The sequence below is a fragment of the Oncorhynchus tshawytscha genome, linkage group LG05 (assembly GCF_018296145.1).
Source record: "Oncorhynchus tshawytscha isolate Ot180627B linkage group LG05, Otsh_v2.0, whole genome shotgun sequence".
In the NCBI taxonomy this organism is placed as follows: domain Eukaryota; kingdom Metazoa; phylum Chordata; class Actinopteri; order Salmoniformes; family Salmonidae; genus Oncorhynchus; species Oncorhynchus tshawytscha.
In genome coordinates, this window is record NC_056433.1 from 20044520 (window position 1) to 20069216 (window position 24697).

The 24697-nt window shown below is 42.0% G+C and overlaps 1 protein-coding gene across 2 annotated transcripts in view; it reads left to right on the top strand.

The window, feature by feature from the left end:
• LOC112250120 (lethal(3)malignant brain tumor-like protein 3) overlaps nucleotides 1-23834 on the top strand; it is a 38986-nt gene extending 15152 nt beyond the window's left edge. The window contains exons 15-22 of one of the 2 annotated variants that reach the window (XM_024419984.2): nucleotides 1832-1946; nucleotides 6718-6820; nucleotides 8569-8724; nucleotides 9052-9153; nucleotides 11758-11849; nucleotides 20625-20782; nucleotides 20875-20937; nucleotides 22831-23834. In XM_024419984.2, the coding sequence (XP_024275752.1) occupies nucleotides 1832-1946; nucleotides 6718-6820; nucleotides 8569-8724; nucleotides 9052-9153; nucleotides 11758-11849; nucleotides 20625-20782; nucleotides 20875-20937; nucleotides 22831-22974 (933 nt within the window). In that variant the 3' untranslated portion in view covers nucleotides 22975-23834. Of the gene's footprint in view, nucleotides 1-1831; nucleotides 1947-6717; nucleotides 6821-8568; nucleotides 8725-9051; nucleotides 9154-11757; nucleotides 11850-20621; nucleotides 20783-20874; nucleotides 20938-22830 lie in introns of both variants that reach the window. The other variant, XM_024419983.2, reaches the window with a different exon arrangement.
• Nucleotides 23835-24697: the final 863 nt, after the last annotated feature.

Consider the following 24697-nt stretch of genomic DNA (forward strand, 5'->3'; position numbering starts at 1 on the left):
GGGCTCTTTGCCTTTTTGCAGATTAAAACTGTACATTTTCGGTTTATTGACAATGGATCCCTGTTTAAGTATCCTCCTTTATAAAATAAGCCATAAAGAGTTGGTTTAAATTTCATCTTCCAGGAAAGGCAGATCAAATATTACAGCAAATAATATAGCTGAACTCCACTGTACTGATAGAGAAAACAACCATTTTCTTAGAAAACATTTACAAGAAGGGTATAATATTTATGAAGAACATTGTAAACAAGGATGGTAAAATGATGTCACACAAGCAACAGGCCCCCTCCCCCACTTTCCCCTTGGATTCACCTGGTTAGTCTATGTCATGGAAAGAGCAGGCATTCATTTCAATTTAAGCTATTATATAAAATCCTTGCTACAAATAGAATACTCAATATATGGGGCATTGAACAGTCAGCATTGTGCAGACTCTGCCATGAGGAAACAGAATCAATAGAACATGTTTTCTGGTACTGTCCATTGGCAGCTCGCTTTTGGAGGAATGGTCGTTATGGTTGTTATGCCAGGAATGGTTGTTATGTCATAATATCAGGGTTCAGATGGGCTTGCAAACTGTATTGTTACTGGATCTGAAAAAACGCGATCAGTCAATGTGAAATATCATTACACTCTTCTGTAAAGTATTTATTTTTAGGGCAATATCGTCAGAAATGTTACAAATAGGGAGGTTCAGGACCCTCATAACACATCACAGTCAAGTGGAGGGATGTATTGCAAAAGGAAATGGCAAAACTGTATTATACTGGGAAAGATGGGTTAGACTGTGGACATTGGAGGGTCGGAGTTAAGATCACAATGAATGGTGGATTTACCCGCTGTGGGTGAACATTCAGAACTTGCAGAATGAGGAAATTAGGAATAGATCTATAATTATTTAACTACATGTACCGTACCTATGAGCGAAAATAGCTGTAAGTAGAAGTATTGTTATCAGTTAGTTTACTCCAGTCAGGAGAGGGGTGATACAGTTGGAGACAACACATAAGTAGGGGAATTAGAAATTATGCAAACAGTTAAATTGATAGAACCCAATACCTATCAACAACATTCAAGCTGATCTACCTCCCCCCACACTCACACACAAATATATTAAATAAATCCTAACCCCTAAACTGTACTCTACTTTCACTCCTCCATTTATATACAAGCTTTTAGATGTGATCTGGACCTCTGTCCTGACTTTTATCTTCCATTCCACCACCACCATTCCAAGGCAGGGTTCTCTAAATCTCCTTCCATCCCCACCATCACTATCACTCACACACAAACCAACACTACATGCATTTCATGCTCTCATTGTCCTTCAACAATCACATGCGTTATCTTACTGCTTCCCCTTCTCCAGTTCCTCTGAAAACCATCACTTGCTTCATATTTCATGTTGTCTTCAACTGTAAAATAGTAATAAGGGTGTTCAGCCAGGGAGGGAAGAAGGCTGTAGACTAGGACGGTCTGCCTTTCCACAACTCCCTGATGTGCTCCTGTCTCCTCTTGTTTGCCCCAGACTGTGAAGCACACTCTCATTGTCAGGAGTGTGAATCAGAACTGAGGGAGAGATAGTGATCAACTAGGCTGTGTGTCTGCCTCACATAGATAGCAGGGCTAGCCAGCTGTAAGAGGCAGCGACAGGGGCTTCAGTCAGAGACAATACTTGTCAGGTAGACTGGCGCAATCAGTAGTTCTGCTTCTTACCTCCAAGACATGTCCTTATCATGTCTACCATGGTTTTGACAATCTCTTTTCCCCACATTTCTATATTTAGCTATTTTACTGTGACCGTTTGTCCTTGGTTTCTGTGTTCCTTTAGATCCATTTTGACGGCTGGACGGATAAGTATGACTACTGGGTGGACACAGACAGCCCAGACATCCACCCTGCGGGCTGGTGTGCTAAGACAGGCCACCCCCTCCAGCCCCCGATCAGTGAGTGGCTTTATGACTCATCCTAATCTATTCATGTCCAGCTCCCTGCCTCAGTTCAAGACCTACGGTTCATAGCAGACACACATAGAGCCAGGCCTCCATTGATGCTGCTATTTCTCATCCCATTCCATCATAAATGGCGTAATATGCTATCCCTGAAAAGACGGTTCCAACTTTACATTGTTTTAATCTGATCTGCCGTCATTATATTTAAGAAGTAGTTGAAGCCTTGTTTGTGAAAATAATTGCTCAAAATAACTCAAGATGTTTGATGGCTCCCGAGTCCGGCTCCTGAGTCCTGTCCTGAAATCATGTGGTCAATATCCTGTATTTTACCCAGAGGATGCTGGGAGCAGAACAAAGAACTTCCCTCTGCCTCCCCTTCCTGATCATTTCTCCCTGTGTAATGGTGTCCATGGAAACGTGGCGTGGAGAAGTCGATGCTGCCGTCATATTTCAGAGTACAGAGCTACTGCTTCACATGACAGCTCACTCGTGTCATAAGGACAGATTCAGGAAGATATCTGCTTTTTCTCTACCTGTATGGCTCTCATTAGTACCAACTCCTTCTGAGGTTGGCACCTACTTCTTGTGACTCTGAGGCTATCCTAATATGGACATTGTACTGCCCATTAGCATTACATGAATCCAATAGATTTTGTAACATTATTCTAGGATGGTTTGCCTGAAGTCATGTTGTGGATAATGTCTCACTAGGTACAGTACAAGTCAAACGTTTGGACACACCTACTCATTCAATGATTTTTCTTTATTTTTACTATTTTATACATTGTAAAATAATAGTGAAGACATCACAACTATGAAATAACACACATGAAATCATGTAGTAACTAGAAAAAGTCTTAAACAAATAAATATATTTAATATTTTAGATTCTTCAAAGTAGTCACCCTTGGCCTTGATGACAGCTTTGCACACTCTTGGCATTCTCTCAACCAGCTTTACCTGGATTGTTTTGTCCAAAAGTCTTGAAGAAATTCTCACATATGCTGAGCAGTTGTTGGCGTCTTTTCCTTCACTCTGCAGTCAAACTCATCCCAAACAATCTCAATTGGGTTCAGGTCAGGTGATTGTGGAGATCAGGTCATCTGATGCAGCACTACATCACTCTCCTTCTTGGTCAAATAGCCCTTACACAGCCTGGAGGTCCTGTGATAGTCCCACTAAGCGCAAACCAGATGGGATGGCGTATCGCTACAAAATGCTGTGGTAGCCATGCTGGTTAAGTGTGCTTTGAAATCTAAATAAATCACTGACAGTGTCACCAGCAAAGCACCCTCACATCACACCTCCTCCTCCATGCTTCACAGTGGGAAGTACACATGCGGAGATCATCTGTTCACCTACTTTGCGTCTCACAAAGACACAGCGGTTGGAACCAAAAATCTACGATTTGGACTCATCAGACCAAAGCACAGATTTCCACCTGTCTAATGTCCATTGCTTGTTTTTCTTGGCCCAAGCAAATCTCTTCTTCTTATTGGTGTCCTGATTCACACAGTCTCCTCTGAACAGTTGATGTTGAGATGTGTTTGTCACTTGAACTCTGTGAAGCACCTATTTGGGCTGCAATTTCTGAGGCTCAAATCAAATCAAATGTATTTGTCACATACACATGGTTAGCAGATGTTAATGCGAGTGTAGCGAAATGCTTGTGCTTCTAGTTCCGACAATGCAGTAATAACCAACGAGTAATCTAACCTAACAATTCAAAAACTACTACCTTATACACACAAGTGTAAAGGGATAAAGAATATGCACATAAAGATATATGAATGAGTGATGGTAGAGAACGGCATAGGCAAGATGCAGTAGATGGTATCGAGTACAGTATATACATATGAGATGAGTAATGTAGGGTATGTAAACAAAGTGGCATAGTTTAAAGTGGCTAGTGATACATGTAATACATAAAGATGCAGTAGATGATAGAGTACAGTATATATTGGCAGCAGCCACTCAATGTTAGTGGTGGCTGTTTAACAATCTGATGGCCTTGAGATAGAAGCTGTTTTTTGGCCCCAGCTTTGATGCACCTGTACTGACCTCGCCTTCTGGATGATAGCGGGGTGAACAGGCAGTGGCTCGGGGGGTTGTTGTCCTTGATGATCTTTATGGCCTTCCTGTGACATCGGGTGGTGTAGGTGTCCTGGAGTGCAGGTAGTTTGCCCCCGGTGATGCGTTGTGCAGATCTCACTACCCTCTGGAGAGCCTTACGGTTGTGGGCGGAGCAGTTGCCGTACCAGGCGGTGATACAGCCCGACAGGATGCTCTCGATTGTGCAACTGTAGAAGTTCGTGAGTGTTTTTGGTGACAAGCCGAATTTCATCAGCCTCCTGAGGTTGAAGAGGCGCTGCTGTGCCTTCTTCACGATGCTGTCTGTGTGGGTGGACCAATTCAGTTTGTCTGTGATGTGTACGCCTAGGAACTTAAAACTTACTTCCCTCTCCACTACTATCCCATCGATATGGATAGGGGGGTGCTCCCTCTGCTCTTTCCTGAAGTCCACAATCATCTCCTTAGTTTTGTGGACGTTGAGTGTGAGGTTATTTTCCTGACACCACACTCCGAGGGCCCTCACCTCCTCCCTGTAGGCTGTCTCGTCTTTGTTGGTAATCAAGCCTACCACTGTAGTGTTGTCCGCAAACTTGATGATTGAGTTGGAGGCGTGCGTGGCCATGCAGTCGTGGGTGAACAGGGAGTACAGGAGAGGGCTCAGAACGCACCCTTGTGGGGCCCCAGTGTTGAGGATCAGCGGGGTGGAGATGTTGTTACCTACCCTCACCACCTGGGGGAGGCCCGTCAGGAAGTCCAGTACCCAGTTGCACAGGGCGGGGTCGAGACCCAGGGTCTCGAGCTTGATGACGAGTTTGGAGGGTACTATGGTGTTAAATGCTGAGCTGTAGTCGATGAACAGCATTCTCACATAGGTATTCCTCTTGTCCAGATGGGTTAGGGCAGTGTGCAGTGTGGTTGAGATTGCATCGTCTGTGGACCTATTTGGGCGGTAAGCAAATTGGAGTGGGTCTAGGGTGTCAGGTAGGGTGGAGGTGATATGGTCCTTGACTAGTCTCTCAAAGCACTTCATGATGACGAAAGTGAGTGCTACGGGGCGGTAGTCGTTTAGCTCAGTTACCTTAGCTTTCTTGGGAACAGGAACAATGGTGGCCCTCTTGAAGCATGTGGGAACAGCAGACTGGGATAAGGATTGATTGAATATGTCCGTAAACACACCAGCCAGCTGGCCTGCGCATGCTCTGAGGGCGCGGCTGGGGATGCCGCCTGGGCCTGCAGCCTTGTGAGGGTTAACACGTTTAAATGTTTTCCTCACGTCGGCTGCAGTGAAGGAGAGTCCGCATGTTTTGGTAGCGGGCCGTGTCAGTGGCACTGTATTGTTTTCAAAGCGGGCAAAAAAGTTATTTAGTCTGCCTGGGAGCAAGACATCCTGGTCCGTGACGGGGCTGGTTTTCTTTTTGTAATCCTGCCACATACCTCTTGTGTCTGAGCCGTTGAATTGCGACTCTACTTTGTCTCTATACTGAAGCTTAGCTTGTTTGATTGCCTTGCGGAGGGAATAGTTACACTGTTTGTATTCGGTCATGTTTCCGGTCACCTTGCCCTGATTAAAAGCAGTGGTTCGTGCTTTCAGTTTCACGCGAATGCTGCCATCAATCCACGGTTTCTGGTTTGGGAATGTTTTAATCGTTGCTATGGGAACGACATCTTCAATGCACATTCTAATGAACTCGCACACCGAATCAGCGTATTCGTCAATGTTGTTGTTCGACGCAATGCGGAAAATATCCCAGTCCACGTGATGGAAGCAGTCTTGGAGCGTGGAATCAGATTGGTCGGACCAGCGTTGAACAGACCTTAGTGCGGGAGCTTCTTGTTTTAGCTTCTGTCTGTAGGCAGGGAGCAACAAAATGGAGTCGTGGTCAGCTTTTCCGAAAGGAAGGCGGGGGAGGGCCTTATATGCGTCGCGGAAGTTAGAAAAGCAATGATCCAAGGTTTTACCAGCCCTGGTTGCGCAATCGATATGCTGATACAATTTAGGGAGTCTTGTTTTCAGATTGGTAACTAATGAACTTATCCTCTGCAGCAGAGGTAATTCTTGGTCTTCCTTTCCTGTGGCAGTCCTCATGAGATCCAGTTTCATCATAGCGCTTGATGGTTTTTGCAACTGCTCTTGAAGAAGCTTTGAAAGTTCTTGTGATTTTCAGGATTGACTGACCTTCATGTCTTAAAGTAATGATGGACTGTCATTTCTCTTTGCTTATTTGAGCTGTTCTTGCCATAATATGGACTTGGTTATCTACCAAATAGGGCTATATTCGGTATACCACCCATACCTTGTCACAACACAACTGATTGTCTCAAACATATTAAGAAGGAAATAAATACCACAAATTCTCTTTTAACAAGGCACACCTGTTAATTGAAATGCATTCCAGGTGACTTCCTCATGAAACTGGTTGAGAGAATGCCAAGAGTGTGCAAAGCTGTCATTAAGGCAAAAGGTGGCTACTTTGAAGTATCTCAAATATAAAATATATTTAGATTTGTTTAACACTTTTACTTAATACATGATTCCATGTGTTATTTCATAGTTTTGATGTCTTCACTATTACTCTGAAATGTAGAAAATAGTAAAAAATAAAGAAAAACCCTTGAATGTAGGGAGGTGTGTCCAAACGTTTGACTGGTACTGTAGACCCAAATGTAATATCTCCCCTCTCCTCATCCCCAGGTCCACAGGAGCTGTTTGAGTCATCAGGGCAGGGCGGATGTCCCACCCCAGGGTGTAAAGGTGTGGGCCACATCAAAGGAGCCCGCTACTCTGGCCACCACAGGTGCTCTCTCTCTCTCGCACAGCACTCAATCTGGCTGGCCAGGAATAAAACTACCATCTACTGGAAACTGACACTTATAGGGCTCCTGAGCAGTCTAAGGCAATGCATCTCAGTGCTAAAGGCGTCACTACAGATCCTGGTTCGATTCCAGGCTGTATCACAACCGGCCGTGATTGGGAGTTGCATAGGGTGGCGCACAATTGACCCAACGTCGTCCAGGGTAGGGTTTGGCCGGAGTAGGCCGTTATTGTAAATAATAATTTGTTCTTAACTGATTTGCCAAGTTAAATAAAGGTTAAATAAAAAATAAAAAATTATACAAATAACACCAACAAGCTTCATATCACTACAGGCCAGTGAATGGTCAAACTGGGTCTTCTTGCTCATTGATCAACTGGTTACATGTATTAGCCGATATTGTAGCATAGACATCCGTAATGCAAAAGACACCCAATATATGCCTAGAGCAGCTGTGTTAGGTCTGGATGTCAACAGTATTGGTATTGTACATGATCCACACGTACCTGTATGCCCCTGAGGTGAGGCTGTATATAGGCTGTATAATTGGCTGTGTGGAGCTAGAAGCACAGCCGTGTAAGCGCATGAGTGTCACTCTCTCCCATCAGTATTCATCACCATTCTTTCCCTTTTCTCCTAAGAAACCACATCTCCACTCTCCATACACCTACAATGATGCATCTGCATCAGCTGGCTTTCTTACAGCATATACCTCTCCAGGTGTAGTATATCTACTAATGTGAGCAGAAAAATATTTGCAGCAAAGGCAATATGACTCTGACGTTTAAGTCCTACATTATATAGTTACCTGAGGTCATAGATACTGCTGTAGAGTCACTTTTTAATGGGGACACTGTACCATGGTTCAGTATCTGTAATGTAAGCTGATTAACCTTGGAGTCTGAGTACTTAATGTAGTTTATTAAAATGTATCTATGGAATGAAGGGCGATTTATCAGGATTTGTGGGCTAACCTGGCATATTAAACAGGTAGCGCCACAGCTAGCTATGGACAGAAATAATGGGGAAGATCCTCATTTGAATAAAAATGTGTGACAGTGGCCAGAGAGGAATGAGAGAGGGATTAGAGGAGAATGAGAAAAACGCTTCAATTTCTCTTCTCTCCTCTCATCAGTCAGTGGTCGCAGTTACTCAACCATCCATAACCCCATGTATATGCAAATATGTTGTTTATATATTTCCTTTTTAGTGGAGTTAAAGTATGTTTCCCCCAAAGTTAATGAGAAGTTGTACATTACACAGGTGGGAGGTGATAATGCACTGTAAAGAAGTAGTCACAGTCTGCACACTGCTATTGTCTGCAGCAAATGTAATGCTTCCAAATTGAGATTCATCACCCTGGAATTAATTACATCAACCCCAGCGACTCAGAATTCTTTGGTTTGCTGCAGTGACTATTGAGAAGTACTTGGAACTGTGTAAACTCACGTGTTTTATAGCAAAATCATCTTTTGCCCGATTAGACAGGAAAGAGAGTCTGTGACACGCTCTCAGTGTGAGACAACTTCCCTATTCTCATGATTTATTATTGCTTTTATTGATTCTGTCCCCAAGAACATTGATGTGTGAAATCATATCTTGTCTGATGGTAACATATGTTATTAATACCTTATTAAGTTATAATGAAGTCCTATTATGAAGTTGGTATTACACAAAGTCCTTTTTCTGAAATCAGTCATTTGTAATAATGTCCGTTTTCTGATTTGCAGTGCGGTCGGATGCCCATACTCTGATCTCAACATCAACAAGGACTCAGTGCTGCCAGACCGTCTGAGTGGTGAGATGCCAGGGTCAGGAGGACTGGGCCGACCCCGACGGGCAGAACCCAACCCAGAGAACCACCCAGCTCTAGCTCTCACTTCAGAGTAAGGACCAATTAGTAACCAGAACACGCTCAGAATGCTCTTAACTAATCAACATTCTCAGACATTCCCAGACAGATGTTGTAGGGGGAAAAATATACAGTATAATTCCTGAGTTTGGCTGAAACTATCATCGTGTAGCTTCATATTTTGAAATATAACTGAATTCCTTGAAGCATTTTAGCAGCTTAACACCCAAATAAGTGTGAACAGCCCTCATCAATTTCTGTCTGAAGTGACTAAACATTCTTAACGGTTCCCCGCCAGCCTTATTATGGATGTTCTTTCTGCACAACTTAAAAGCAATTCCTCTCTCTGACAATTTCTTAGCAAGCACTTAAGCGCCAACACAAATCACCTGGAAAAGCCTGGCAGGGGTGAGATGGCTGGCAGCGGCATGGCGAAACCCGCCGGCACAGAGCCCAAGAGGAGGTGAGTGGCCCTTACAATGCATGTGAATAACCCTGCTCTCCGGAATGGCTGCCAGACCTCGCATTAAATCTGGTGGTGGAGTGGTGTGTGACTGTACTGTATTATTACTGCCTGCCTGCCTGCCTGCCTGCCTGCCTGCCTGCCTGCCTGCCTGCCTGCCCGCCCGCCTGCCTGCCGGCCCAGTGTTGGACTCTTGATAGGACTGTGAGGATTTGATAGTCACGTAACAGGTTGTGACTAGCTTGTGAATTTCTGATGTTGGTGTGAAATCTGCGAGACATGACTCGATCTTCACTTCCCCCAAGCCTGTTGGGGAGTTGCAGTGATGAGACAAGATCGCAATTGGATATCACAAAATTGGGAAGAAAAAGGCAGTGAAATACAATACAAAATAAAAATGCCCCCCCCCCCAATTGTTTTTTATGTAGTTATATTATGTAAGAATAATGGTGCAACACTAATAAATATAATAATATTTTATAACAAATGTGCGTTCTTACACGTTGGATAGCGGTCACTGTCCGCGGTTCTGAAACTTAATCTTCAGTTTGCTGTTGAATTGGTGCCTTTCCCTGGACAGTACCAGTCAAATGTTTGGACACACCTACTCATTCACTTTTCTGGTTACTACATGATTCCATATGTGTTATTTCATAGTTTTGATGTCTTCACTATTATTCTACAATGTAGAAAATTGTTTTTTTTAAATAGCTGGAATGTGTGTCCAAACGTTTGACTGGTACTGTATGTTGCTTCTGTATGTGCATAATAGCAAAGTTAACCAGCATATTGGTGTTGAGAACACCAAGCCTCACTCAACCACAAACTGTAGCATAAAGCAATTTCACAAATGTGCTGTTTTTAATCTTTGCTATGCTGTAATATAGGCTTTTTCCCCGTTAGACTGGTATTACTTTTAAATTATTTAGTGTTGTTTACACTGTTCCAAACATTGTGATCTAACAACACCTGTTTGTCACACATAATATGCACGCAGCCTTGTATAACCAGCACTGAGCTGAAGGCCTAAGAGCGCTTCCTGTTTAGTCTTAATAGCGTAACCTTCTTAGGCCTACATTTCAATATATACTGTAAGCTACTGCAGGGGTTCCCTAACTTTTTTTGCCCACAACCCCGTTTTTCTCGCAACCCCAACCCCGTGATTTTTTTTATTTGGGGCTATGCCAGTCAACATTATAACAGTATTTCTGACGGTCTATTCAACTCAGCCCCACATTAAAAGTATGTGATGGTATGATAGTCAATTGCAAATTAGTCTGACATAATGTATCTTATCTCACCACCACTAATGAGATGGGTGAGCTTGACCTTCTCAAAGTTAGAGGGTAAACAGTAAACACCTCATCTCTGCTGTCACATCCAACCTGGATCGGTATTTGGTTTTAATGCAAACAATAGCACCGACTCCAGCTTCACACAGATATGAGCTGGCAAAGGCTACTGTGAGTTTTATGGTGCTTTCAAGACAACTGGGAACACTGAAAATACTAAGTCGAATCATGATGTCCGTGATCTTCAGGTCGGAAGGTCGGGGCTCTAGAAAGAGGCCTGAGTTCCCGAGTTGGAATCCTGAGTGAGGATGATCAGAGTGAGACTGACAGCAGGGTATTCCCTTTGAGTCAAGAACCAAAACTCCTCCGTAGTGACCCGTGAATGCATTCGGTCACATGATTCATCCGTTTTTCATCAATACAGCCATGCAGCACACTGAACATCCCCTGGCTGTTTTATTCTCGGGAATCGTGAGACAGAACAATATGTCCTGGTGAATAACATCCCCCGACATGTATAGTGAACAAAAGTCAATGCATGCACATCTTGGTCCTCACAGCTAAAATCCATTTGGAGAGCATAAGCTGGGGAGTTTTTGAGTCATTCAGTCAGTTTCCTCTTGATTGCTCGCAATAGCATGAATTCTTCGTTTAACAATGTAATCTGACAAAGGTATTGATGTGTTTCTGTGCCTCTGTCACCCCACACATTGTTTTCACCATATCAATTGCAGCCAGTAATATCAAAGTCTCCGCAATAGTGTGTGGTTTCATAGTGTAACAGGCCTAGCCATTCACCGCAAAACGTCACTTTATTCTTAAAATGTTCAATAAAAAAATGTTGATTGTTAAAATGTTGAGTAATGTTATTTGCACAGAGAAATTGGTTGTTTAGGGACTGGCACCAAGTTTTATCTCTGTGTTTTATTCCAGAGTTGGAACCTGCTTTCAGTCCACTGCACAAAACAAATTCTGAAGACATGGAAAAGAGAGGGGACCGAAGGGGTTCTCTTAAGTTTAATTTAGAGAGAAGCTCAAGTCATCACTCTGTTATTTATGAATTATCAAGACTCATCAGAGCAGCATGTTGATTGAGTTTGACCAAACAATTTTTTGGATTTGAGAGTGATTACAATCTACATTACATTTTCACCCCAGGAGTAGTGAAGGTATTAGAACATATTGGGGTGTACTGTGATAATTAAGTAATAACTCAGTATGTCATTAAAAATGTTTTTCCAAATTGTGTGAACCCAGTTCCTGCAAGACTGCCCTGTTTGTGTGTCTCTATTGACCCCCTTCTCTCTTCCAGGGTTGGGCGGCCTTGCAAGCAGAAGAAGGTAGAGGAGCTGGTGGAAGACGAGGAGATGAAGAGTGAGGTGCCATGCATAATTGAAACCAAAGGTACTGAACTGTTGTTACGGCTCTCGTTTGTAGCATGAAGAGTGGACCAAGGTGCAGCGTGGTAGGCGTACATCGTTCTTTTTATTGATGACACCAAAAGCAAAATAACAATGACAAAAACGAAAGCACACACAGTTAGTTCTGTAAGGCAAAATAAACTATACAGAAAACAAGATCCCACAAAACCCAAAAGGAAAATGACAACTTATATACATTGGGGAGAACAAGTATTCGATACACTGCCGATTTTGCAGGTTTTCCTACTTACAAAGCATGTAGAGGTCTGTAATTTTTATCATAGGTACACTTCAACTGTGAGAGACGGAATCCAGAAAATCACATTGTATGATTTTTAAGTAATTCATTTGCATTTTATTGCATGACATAAGTATTTGATCACCTACCAACCAGTAAGAATTCCAGCTCTCACAGACCTGTTAGTTTTTCTTTAGGAGCGCTCCTGTTCTCCACTCATTACCTGTATTAACTGCACCTGTTTGAACTCGTTACCTGTATAAAAGACACCTGTCCACACACTCAATCAAACAGACTCCAACCTCTCCACAATGACCAGAGAGCTGTGTAAGGACATCAGGGTTAAAATTGTAGACCTGCACAAGGCTGGGATGGGCTACAGGACAATAGGCAAGCAGCTTGGTGAGAAGGCAACAACTGTTGGCGCAATTATTAGAAAATGGAAGAAGTTCAAGATGACGGTCAATCACCCTCGGTCTGGGGCTCCATGCAAGATCTCACCCCGTGGGGCATCAATGATCATGAGGAAGGTGAGGGATCAGCCCAGAACTACACAGCAGGACCTGGTCAATGACCTGAAGAGAGCTGGGACCACAATCTCAAAGAAAACCATTAGTAACACACTACGCCGTGATGGATTAAAATCCTGCAGCATGCGCAAGGTCCCCCTGCTCAAGCCAGCGCATGTCCAGGCCCGTCTGACGTTTTCCAATGACCATCTGGATGATCCAGAGGAGGAATGGGAGAAGGTCATGTGGTCTGATGAGACAAAAATAGAGCTTTTTGGTCTAAACTCCACTTGCTGTGTTTGGAGGAAGAAAAAGGATGAGTACAACCCCAAGAACACCATCCCAACTGTGAAGCATGGAGGTGGAAACGTCATTCTTTGGGGATGCTTTTCTGCAAAGGGGACAGGACGACTGCACCGTTTTGAGGGGAGGATGGATGGGGCCATGTATCGCGAGATCTTGGCCAACAACCTCCTTCCCTCAGTAAGAGCATTGAAGATGGGTCGTGGCTGGGTCTTCCAGCATGACAACGCCCCGAAACACACAGCCAGGGCAACTAAGGAGTGGCTCTGTAAGAAGCATCTCAAGGTCGTGGAGTGGCCTAGCCAATCTCCAGACCTGAACCCAATAGGAAATCTTTGGAGGGAGCTGAAAGTCCTTATTGCCCAGCGACAGCCCCGAAACCTGAAGGATCTGGAGAAGGTCTGTATGGAGGAGTGGGCCAAAATTCCTGCTGCAGTGTGTGCAAACCTGGTCAAGAACTACAGGAAACGTATGATCTCTGTAATTGCAAACAAAGGTTTCTGTACCAAATATTAAGTTCTGCTTTTCTGATGTATCAAATTCAGATTCCAAGAACACAGGATGAGATGTTACTATCCTTTGTGCAAGCACTTCCAAGAGTTAATGAACAGTGAGCGTGGTGAAATTTGGGGAGTGCATCGTCAGTAGTGTACCTTTGGTTCCTAGGGTGTACTTATGTCTTATGTCATGCAATAAAATGCAAATGGATTACTTAAAATTCATACAATGTGATTTTCTGGATTTTTGTTTTAGATTCCGTCTCTCACAGTTGAAGTGTACCTATGATAAAAATTACAGACCTCTACATGCTTTGTAAGTAGGAAAACATGCAAAATCGTCAGTGTATCAAATACTTGTTCTCCCCACTGTATGATCCACAATCAGAGACAACTATAGACAGCTGTCTCTGATTGGGAACCATACTCAACACAAAGAAATAGAAAACAGATTTTCCCACACCCTGACCTAACCAAACATAGAGAATATTAAGGATCTCTACGGTCAGGGCGTGACAACTGTCTCTAAATAACATTATATTCTTCCCACTGGATATCAAGAGCATCACTGCACAGTGTTTCCCCAATATAGTCTGATCTATCGCCTCTCACTCATCTTACCCCGTGCCTTCCTTCACAGTATGAATCAGTAATGTAGATTAATCAAGAATTACATCACTTCCTCTGTCTTTTACTATGCTGAATGTGTACACCTCTTGGGATTTCTCTCCCCTTAATCTGTCGTGTCAGGGCTAGGCACAAGCTGTCAAAACAGTTTTTCACAGTGCAATTATGTAAATGTTCATGTCTTTGGCACAGATAATATATATTGTTTCTTGTCCTAGCTCCTTTGGTTTCAGTTGATTTATTGAGCGAAATTCCAACATTCACATCCTCTCCAAATGAAACCAAACTGCACCGCATACCAAAGCAGTCCTTGTAGTGTAGTGTGAACATAACCATTAAGCAATACAAAACCTTAAAGCAATAGGAATGACTCACTCCTTCTACAGTACAGTCTCTGGATTCAGGGTTATTTGTGTGATGTCCCTGTGTCAGAGCATCAAAGGCTCTGGTCCTTTGTGTCTTTGTGAGTTCTCACTCTTCTGAAGGGATAGAAGGGTGTTAGATTCTAAATAACAGAGTAAGAAACTGACGGACACTATAAAAGCTCCAACAAAGTTTATTCACCCAAAGGATCGAACAGCTGAACAGACAAAGACATATTTCAATAGAATACCTGATAGTTAACAATATTTTAAGTTTATAGTCAGAACTCATCAAAGGCTAGCAAGCTGGAAGCAAATATTATTTGAATACCAAAGACGGACAGAATTTGTTTTCGTTAGGGTTGGGCGGTTCAGATTTTCATACCTTCATACCGTTCCTGTACCATACCGGGGTATATGTTATTACTGGCAGTGCACACAGGGGGCGCTACTTCTTTCAAAATCTTTTTTTTTACACACAAAACAAATTTAGGCAGCATTCTCATTTCGACGCCAAACACACCTCTGGTGTGCGTGGCCAAATAGCTGTATTTCATGTCATCCAACATATGTAGTTTTGAGTTTAGTAAGCGGCATTGACACATGGATTGGAACCAGTGCTTTGGTCAGATGACATAAAAATAGAGCTCCTGAACTACGCGCTCCAGTTGTGGGTTTGCAGTCTCAATTAGAATACATGTGCAGAAAAGAACCCTATACCACATACCTACCCCTACCTACTAAATGGTGGTGGATGTTATGGGGTTATTTTGCTTCCATTGGTCCCAGGGCCCTTGTTATGGTTAAGGCATCATCAACTTTACCCAGTACTAGGACATTTTAGCCAAAAACCTGGTTGTCTCTGCCAGGAGGCTGAAACCTGGCTGCAAGTGGATCTTCCAGCAAGAAAATAACCCCAAACACGCATCGAATTACACAAAGAAATGGTTCATTCGACAGAAAAACATCATTTTGCATTGGCCATCTCAGTCTCTGGACTTGAAACTCATTGAAAACCTGTGGTTTAAATTGAAGAGGGCAGTCCATAAGCGCAGACTAATGATATCAAGGCTTTGGAAGGATTCTGTATGGAGGAATGGTCTAAGATCCAGTGGTGGCCGCTGATTGGCTGTATACCAGGGGCGCGGGGTCGTTGGAGTTGTCAACAAAGCAGCATGACAAAAATATGATGAAGTTCTCGAACTACTGATAGTTTCTTTGAGAAGATATAGAAACAATCTGTGCATTTGAACAACAGCATAAATACATTTCACTTTTGCATGTCAAAAACCGAATGACAAATGCTGCATATGCTGCCACTGTTGTGAACAGATTAGATTATACTATTTAGAACGAGCAGCCAGCTCACGAACTGGGAGAACTCAACAAGCATGCAGATGCAATAAGTGAAAATACATTATCTAAATGGGGATAGCTAGCTAACATGTCACAAAGCATGATGCGCTAGCTAGTTTCATTCTGAAACAACTTAATATTTCTGAGTTAGTCACATATTAGTTTAGAAAGACTAATTTGTAATGGGAGCTAACTAGCTAGCTATAGCTAGCTAGATGCTTATCAAAGGTAGATAACTGGTTAATTTGACCCAAAAATGTACCAAACTATTTCTCAATGTTTCTAAAAATGTATTATAGCTGGCTAATTAATTTGATCATGCTTTGTGATACACCCAGTTTATGAATACCATGGGGGGAATTGGCCAGCCACTGTCATGCTTTTTTGTCCTACCAGATCCACGATGAGAAGGTTTGAGCTAGTGTATCTCTCAGTCCTTCGGCTCTTGTTGGATGTAGATGTCCGTTTTATCAGATCCCAGACTCCGGTGACTGTTATGATTATTTCATTACAATTTGCTTTTAGCTTTCGTGCCATCTGTACCTGATAGAGCAGATCTAATCTCAAGCCATCTGGTGCAGGAGACTCATTGGGAGGGAGACTAGAGCAGACCCAGAGGTTTTGACTGAGTCCACATTTGAGTGCCACAGGATGATCCATTTACTTTGTGCTGTTATAATTTATTCTATGAAATCCTGCGATTTCATTGGGGCAGTTCCCCCTCATAGCAAATGGCTGGTAAAACAATCCAAACAATGTTCGCCGGGCCTATGCGCACGCGGAGCTGTTGCTGCTGGCAGAATCACTGAGGGGTAGTGCTGAGTGATTAACCAACATTTATTTTCTCCGGGTTTAAATAACTAATTGGCCAATGTTGGTTCAATTTCTTGAATTCCATTTAGTTCAGGGGTTCTTGTGAGCCCAATGCGGCGTTTCGCAAGAGAGAATTTAAATAACTTACAACTGAAATCAAGGCAAGAATTTTGTGGAATGCTGGGCTTAAGTGAGTTGTAGTTTTCATTTAAGCAAATATTCAACCTAGTTCGACAACGACTCCCATTGTTAGGTCCCGGGGAGACATGAACATCTCGTCATTATATATACAGTACCAGTCAAAAGTTTGGACACTCCTACTCATTCATGTATCAACCAACAAGTGCTCAGCATATGTGGGAATTCCTTCAAGACTGTTGGAAAAGCATTCCAGGTGAAGCTGGTTGAGAGAATGCCAAAAGTGTGCAAAGCTGTCATCAAGGCAAAGGGTGGCTACTTTGAAGAATCTCAAATATAAAATATATTTGGATTTTTGTAACACTTTTTTGGTTACTACATGATTCTATAGGTGTCGTTTCATAGTTTTGATGTCTTCACTATTATTCTACAATGTAGAAAATAGTGAAAATAAAGAAAAACCCTTGAATGAGTAGGTGTGTCCAAACTTTTGACTGGTACTGTAGATCTCTGGATGGATACACTTTTACGCCTGATACGTTAGGTTAGATTTCCACACAGACCGCACGATAGATGAATGTACAGAACACAACAACGAGCGGGACAGAGACAGTTTGTGAAAGTATGCCTTATCTACTTTGAAAAACGAGTACAATTATTTAATCAGACAGCGCTGTAGCATACTGTATGTAGGCTACAGTATTTAGGCAGGCTAGCTAAATAGGATGACTAAAGACAGTACAGTATGGGGAGCACATAGATAACATTAGGTTTAGCTGGCAGACTGCTACTGCATGAGCAGAGATGCGATGATGACTTTAACAAATGAAAAATAATTCAGTTATTAAATAAAAACTAAGTAATATACACAACTTAAATATTTTTGTATTTCATAATAATTTCCTATTTTTCTATTTATGTCTACCCAATGTGGACCTGACAGACACATTGCAAAATGTTCAATGTTTTGGAAATGTAATTCTCACTATTTCGGTGTTTGGAATTTCCATTAAAAAGCTTTATTTCATAATGCATTTAATGTATAAAAAAAATCTAAAACCTGATTATTTTAAAAGTAATCTAATCAAAACCGTACCTACCTCAAAAAGCACTAATCACTCAGCACTACTGAGAGGCTGACTAGTAGGTAACTGAACAGCTTGTTTTAAACAATATAATTTTGAAACCGGAAAATGTAAATGTTTACCACACTTTTATCAGCATTTTAAAATATAATCCATGAATGATATAATATATTTGTTAACAGTGTATCACAAGTGGGGTGCCGTCCCTAACGCCTTAATGGGTGAGCCGCCACTGCCAAGATCCTTTCCAATGTGTTCTCCAACTCATAAAATAATTTAGAAAAAGGCTCAGTGCCGTTCAACTCGCAAGGTGAAGTATTGAAAACAGGGGTGTCAATCATTTTGAGCCCTACCTTTTGAGAAAATAGTATTACTTGTTATACAGAATCTCTTTATCTGAGCAATTGTATTAATATAAAATAAAAAATAATTCCCAATTTTTTGGAGCATACAATATAATTTAATTACATTTTAATTTCGGACTCCGCTGTATATTATAGATTTAATGAGTAGTGGTCATTCTCTAACATGCATTTTCATATATACAGTGCCTTGCGAAAGTATTTGGCCCCCTTGAACTTTGCGACCTTTTGCCACATTTCAGGCTTCAAACATAAAGATATAAAACTGTATTTTTTTGTGAAGAATCAACAACAAGTGGGACACAATCATGAAGTGGAATGACATTTATTGGATATTTCAAAAAAATGTAACAAATCAAAAACTGAAAAATTGGGCGTGCAAAATTATTCAGCCCCTTTACTTTCAGTGCAGCAAACTCTCTCCAGAAGTTCAGTGAGGATCTCTGAATGATCCAATGTTGACCTAAATGACTAATGATGATAAATACAATCCACCTGTGTGTAATCAAGTCTCCGTATAAATGCACCTGCACTGTGATAGTTTCAGAGGTCCGTTAAAAGCGCAGAGAGCATCATGAAGAACAAGGAACACACCAGGCAGGTCCGAGATACTGTTGTGAAGAAGTATAAAGCCGGATTTGGATACAAAAAGATTTCCCAAGCTTTAAACATCCCAAGGAGCACTCTGCAAGCAATAATATTGAAATGGAAGGAGTATCGGACCACTGCAAATCTACCAAGACCTGGCCGTCCCTCTAAACTTTCAGCTCATACAAGGAGAAGACTGATCAGAGATGCAGCCAAGAGGCCCATGATCACTCTGGATGAACTGCAGAGATCTACAGCTGAGGTGCATAGGACAACAATCAGTCGTATATTGCACAAATCTGGCCTTTATGGAAGAGTGGCAAGAAGAAAGCCATTTCTTAAAGATATCCATAAAAAGTGTTGTTTAAAGTTTGCCACAAGCCACCTGGGAGACACACCAAACATGTGGAAGAAGGTGCTCTGGTCAGATGAAACCAAAATTGAACTTTTTGGCAACAATGCAAAACGTTATGTTTGGCGTAAAAGCAACACAGCTCATCACCCTGAACTCACCATCCCCACTGTCAAACATGGTGGTGGCAGCATCATGGTTTGGGCCTGCTTTTCTTCAGCAGGGACAGGGAAGATGGTTAAAATTGATGGGAAGATGGATGGAGCCAAATACAGGACCATTCTGGAAGAAAACCTGATAGAGTCTGCAACAGACCTGAGACTGGGACGGAGATTTGTCTTCCAACAAGACAATGATCCAAAACATAAAGCAAAATCTACAATGGAATGGTTCAAAAATAAACATATCCAGGTGTTAGAATGGCCAAGTCAAAGTCCAGACCTGAATCCAATCGAGAATCTGTGGAAAGAACTGAAAACTGCTGTTCACAAATGCTCTCCATCCAACCTCACTGAGCTCGAGCTGTTTTGCAAGGAGGAATGGGGAAAAATTTCAGTCTCTCGATGTGCAAAACTGATAGAGACATACCCCAAGCGACTTACAGCTGTAATCGCAGCAAAAGGTGGCGCTACAAAGTATTAACTTAAGGGGGCTGAATAATTTTGCACGCCCAATTTTTCAGTTTTTGATTTGTTAAAAAAGTTTGAAATATCCAATAAATGTCGTTCCACTTCATGATTGTGTCCCACTTGTTGTTGATTCTTCACAAAAAAATACAGTTTTATATCTTTATGTTTTGAAGCCTGAAATGTGGCAAAAGGTTGCAAAGTTCAAGGAGGCCGAATACTTTCACAAGGCACTGTAACACCACATGTCCCAAAGGTATTTACTCAGCAGAATGGTGAGAGAAGACTCTTCCAAAAAATACTTCCCATTTCCCTGAAACATGAATAATATTGTCCTTGAGTGCTTTGTTGTTAGTTTTCTCCATCCACCAAAGTAAAGTAACATGAAGTTGCTGTGTCACAACTGTCATTCAATTTGTACTAAGAGTTATGACCCATCCGTTTGTGACTGTGGCCTTTGCTATTGGCTGAAACCTTTCTAAGTGGTCCTCCCTCTCTTGCTACAGTAGATTCGTTCCTCCCGGGGCAACATTTATCTTTGTTCCATCAAACTTTAGAATTACTCTCAAAACATCAAAATATTTTGCTTCACTTGAATTGTCACTACCAATTATACATTTTAGGAAATAATCTTTGGAAGATGCTCAAAGGTGTGTTTATGCCTGGAGCAAAGTAACTGATTAAACTGGTTGCCCCTGGTTCCTAATATGGTTAGGAGTGAGCGTCAAGCATCTGCGTTCTGTTTCTTCTAGCATTTCTAGATACTTCCATCAGATCACTTGCTGATTTAATATCAAGCAGTTAATCTACAGGTAGCCACAGCAACAGATCCCTTGTTGTTTAAAATTAAGTTAATTCATTCAAGGTTTTGTATGTTTATTTTCTTCTCTTCCATACAGTAGAGCTGACACTACAGGAAGCCCTTCACCAGTCAGTGTTCATGCCATGCACCTCGCCATCCCCCAGCAGCACTCCTTTCTGCTGGGACCAGCACAGCAAGCTGCTACCCACCGTGGCTGGCATCACTTCAAGCAAAGTGGCTGTGTGGACAGTGGAGGAGGTACTGGATAACTTACATTGTTTCTTGCAGTCTAAATAACTGTCTGGGTAATTTGGATAACTGTACTAACCATGATGTTCAATGTGTTACAGGTGATTGAGTTCATCCAAGGTCTTCCAGGCTGTAACGAACACGTGCACACTTTCAGAGATGAGGTACAGTTTCAGTACACTACAGCTTTTAGCTCACTGACCACACACACACACACACACACACACACACACACACACTTCTGGGAAAAGGACTTCCCATTTACTGTCTGCTTGTGGGATTATAAAGATCCAATTTTTGTTTCATCAGATGCATTACCTCCACATTATCGCTCTGTGGCCTCCACATCTGTGTCTGCCTCAGAGTTGAAACTTTTACTGCAGTGGGCTAAATCAGCGTCACAGAGTGTTTCTTGGTAGTCCTAAATAAATCTACTTTGAAACAAAAGTACACACCTCACACACACGGTTATGAGCTTAAAAAAAGAAGACACCTGTACCATGTCAGATATAGAGTTGAAATGTATTCAATTTGGAGCATCACAATATTAATCAAATGAACAGTGATGGTGATGGTACTTGAAATATTATTTTTTGCATGCTAGTACATTTAAAAAAAGTGCCAATATTTCATGAATAAGGTGCAAATATTTTGCAAATAAAGTAAACATTTTTAGAATAAAGTCTGATATATTTCAAGATTAACGTAGGGGATTTGTTAAAGTGCATGTCTCCCTGGCTCCCTAATGCTGTGCACGCCACCATTGAAATGTCTTAGTTACTGTAGATGACCTGGTGAAACTATACTTTAGAATTGGCTTTAGTAAGAAGCACATAATTACCATATTATTATAAGTATTAGGACTTGGAAAAGGATGTGCCACAGATTATTTTCAGAAGGAGGAACCGTTGTTATATACAGAGACAGGCGCGTTGTGTGTGTATGCAGGTGTGTGTGGGTGTGTGTGTGTGTGTGTGGGCGGTACAAACTAGGGGCAAAACAAACTAATGGCCATCAATCTAATGACTAAAAACACTCATTCAAACAGGCGTCACTGCACATGATCTATTAGCTCACACACACACACACCAAGCTTCCCCCTGTCAATTTCATACTATAGGTGTACACTCTTCTAACGACCATGGAGTGTTATGAGCACAAACAAAAGTCAGTATGCGCTCCAGATTCGCTACAACGTTCTGCTGCGTACCCTAGGTGAACATTTTGCAAAAATGTTTTTTACATAACTATTAATGACCTTATCCATGGTGCTTTACTAACAGTAGTATTTCGCCCTTATGGCAACTATCCTTCTAACGGCTATACGCTAGTTGGCTACATGAGCGCACCCAATAAAACACATTATCTTGGGATCCTGGAGACTGGGGACTATGCGTGTGTATGTCCCATGTCAAACTGCTCTCCAAATTCGGCACAAAACCACTATTTTGCAGCCCATTATAAAACTATAGCGGCCTACTAGATTGAGTACCCTAGGCTAATCATATGTTACAGTGGGCAAGTAAAAGTAAATTATGTGCCTATCCAACGGCTGCGGGAAGTATGAACAATGAACAAGAGGGTTTTACGTAAGTTTCTGTGGGAGGAGAGGCAACACAAGTACCACTCCTACATGCGCAAACCAGCTCATCTAAGGCACTGTTTGAATATATTCATCTGTCGGTCTCCCTATAGGATGGGAGGAATGAAGGATGCATAGGTTATCCCAAAACAAGAGCATCGTTATTATGCCATTCTGTCAGAGTTAATAACGGGAGATATTACGACTGCTTGTTAAATGTAGAATATGACTCAATCCCTGAATAACACCCCCTCTAATGAGCCATGGTCATTTGTATGGTGAAGAATCTTTAAAAACCCTTGGCTTTGAAGTTAATTCTTTATGCACCACTATGTCTAAGCTGCCTGTTTTTGGAGGTTGAAAGTGAAACATATTCCTTGGGGCAAAAAGGTTCATTAGGAAAGCGCTTTGATGGTGGACATTTTCAAACGTGAGACTTCTCTAACGCTTCCCTCCCTCATATGTTTTTGTCCAGCAAATAGATGGTGAAGCCTTCCTTCTGTTGACTCAGGTTGACCTAGTGAGGATCATGAGCATCAAGCTGGGTCCAGCCATAAAAATCTACAACTCAATCTTGATGTTCAAGACGGCAGAGGAATCGGCATGTAATGAGCTCTAACGAAGGTCGGAGGCCACTATTTTTACCCTGAGCAGAGCAGAGCCAGGAGAAGGAAGTCTACAGATAAGGATGTGAAGCACAAAGAACCATTCTTCTTCCCAGAGGAAGCAAACTGAATGCACATGTGAATTGCACAAGTTATTTTTTTTAAGACAGCCATATTGTGTACTGCGAATATCCAATGTGATTGACTCATTGGAGAAATGTCATTTCAATCATCAGCTCTATTATGTGTAATATTATTGTACAGTATAGGCTCTTTTTATATTAGTGTTGGGGTGGTGCCACGAGTATGCTCGTTCTACCTAAAAACGAAAACTGGAAATGTAGTGCAAATGCGTCAGATTTCCTTTAGTGCATCACAATCAGCAACTCTGACATTTTCATCATGTAGAAAGTCCCATCTGCACAGGGCTTTAGCTGTTCCGGTCTCTCTGGGATGCTGATGTCAAGCAGGTCAGAGAGATTCTAACTGAGAATGGAAGATCTGTTCAGGCCCTATGAAGCAGTGACAAGTGTCTGTTTACTTTAAGGTACTAACCCCAGGGAAGGGGTTTGGTTGAATGAATTAAATCTAAAAGTCCATATAGACAATGGTATTTCTTTACGTGGACTGTTGTTCACTTGTTTATTTACAGTGCATTCTGGTGGTATTCAGACCCCTTGACTTTTTCCACATTATGTTACGTTACAGCCTTAATCTAAAATTGATGATTGTGTGTAGATTCCTCGTCAATCTACACACAATACCCCATGTTTGCAATGTATAATAAAATTTAAAAAGCAGATACCTTATTTACATAAGTATTCAGACCCTTTACTATGAGACTCAAAATTGAGCTCAGGTGCATCCTGTTTCCATTGACTCTCCTTGAGATGTTTCTACAACTTGATTGGAGTCCACCTGTGGTAAATTCAATTGATTGGACATGATATGGAAAGGCACACATCTGTCCATATAAGGTCCCACAGTTGACAGTGCATGTCAGAGCAAAAAACCAAGCCATGAGGTCGAAGGAATTGTCTAGGAACAGATCTGGGGAAGGTTACCAAAACATTTATGCAAAATTGAAGTTCCCCAAGAACACAGTGGCCTCCATCATTCTTAAATGGAATAAGTTTGGAACCACTAAGACTCTTCCTAGAGCTGGTCGCCTGGCCAAACTGAGCAAACGGGGAGAAGTGCCTTGGTCAGGGATGTGACCAAGAAACTGATGGTCACTCTGACAGAGCTCCAGAGTTCCTCTGTGGAGATGGGAGGACCTCCCAGAAAGACAACCATCTCTGCAGCACTCCACCAATCAGGTCTTTATGGTAGAGTGGCCAAACGGAAGCCACTTCTTAGTAAAAGGCACATGACAGCCCACTTGGAGATTGCCAGAAGGCACCTAAAGGACACTCAGACAATGAGAAGCAAGCTTCTCTGGTCTGATGAAACTAAGATTGAACTCTTTGGCCTGAATGCCAAGAATCACATTCTGCAGGAACCTGGCACCATCCCTACGGTGATGCATGGTGGTGGCAGCATCATGCTGTGGGGATTTTTTCATTTTTCAGCGTCAGGGAATGGAAACTAGTCAGGATCGAGGGAAGATGAAAAGAGCAAAGTACAGAGAGATCCTTGATGAAAACCTGCTCCAGAGTGCTCAGGACCTCAGACTGGGGCGAATGTTCACCTTCCAACAGGACAACAATCCTAAGCACACAGCCAAGACAACGCAGG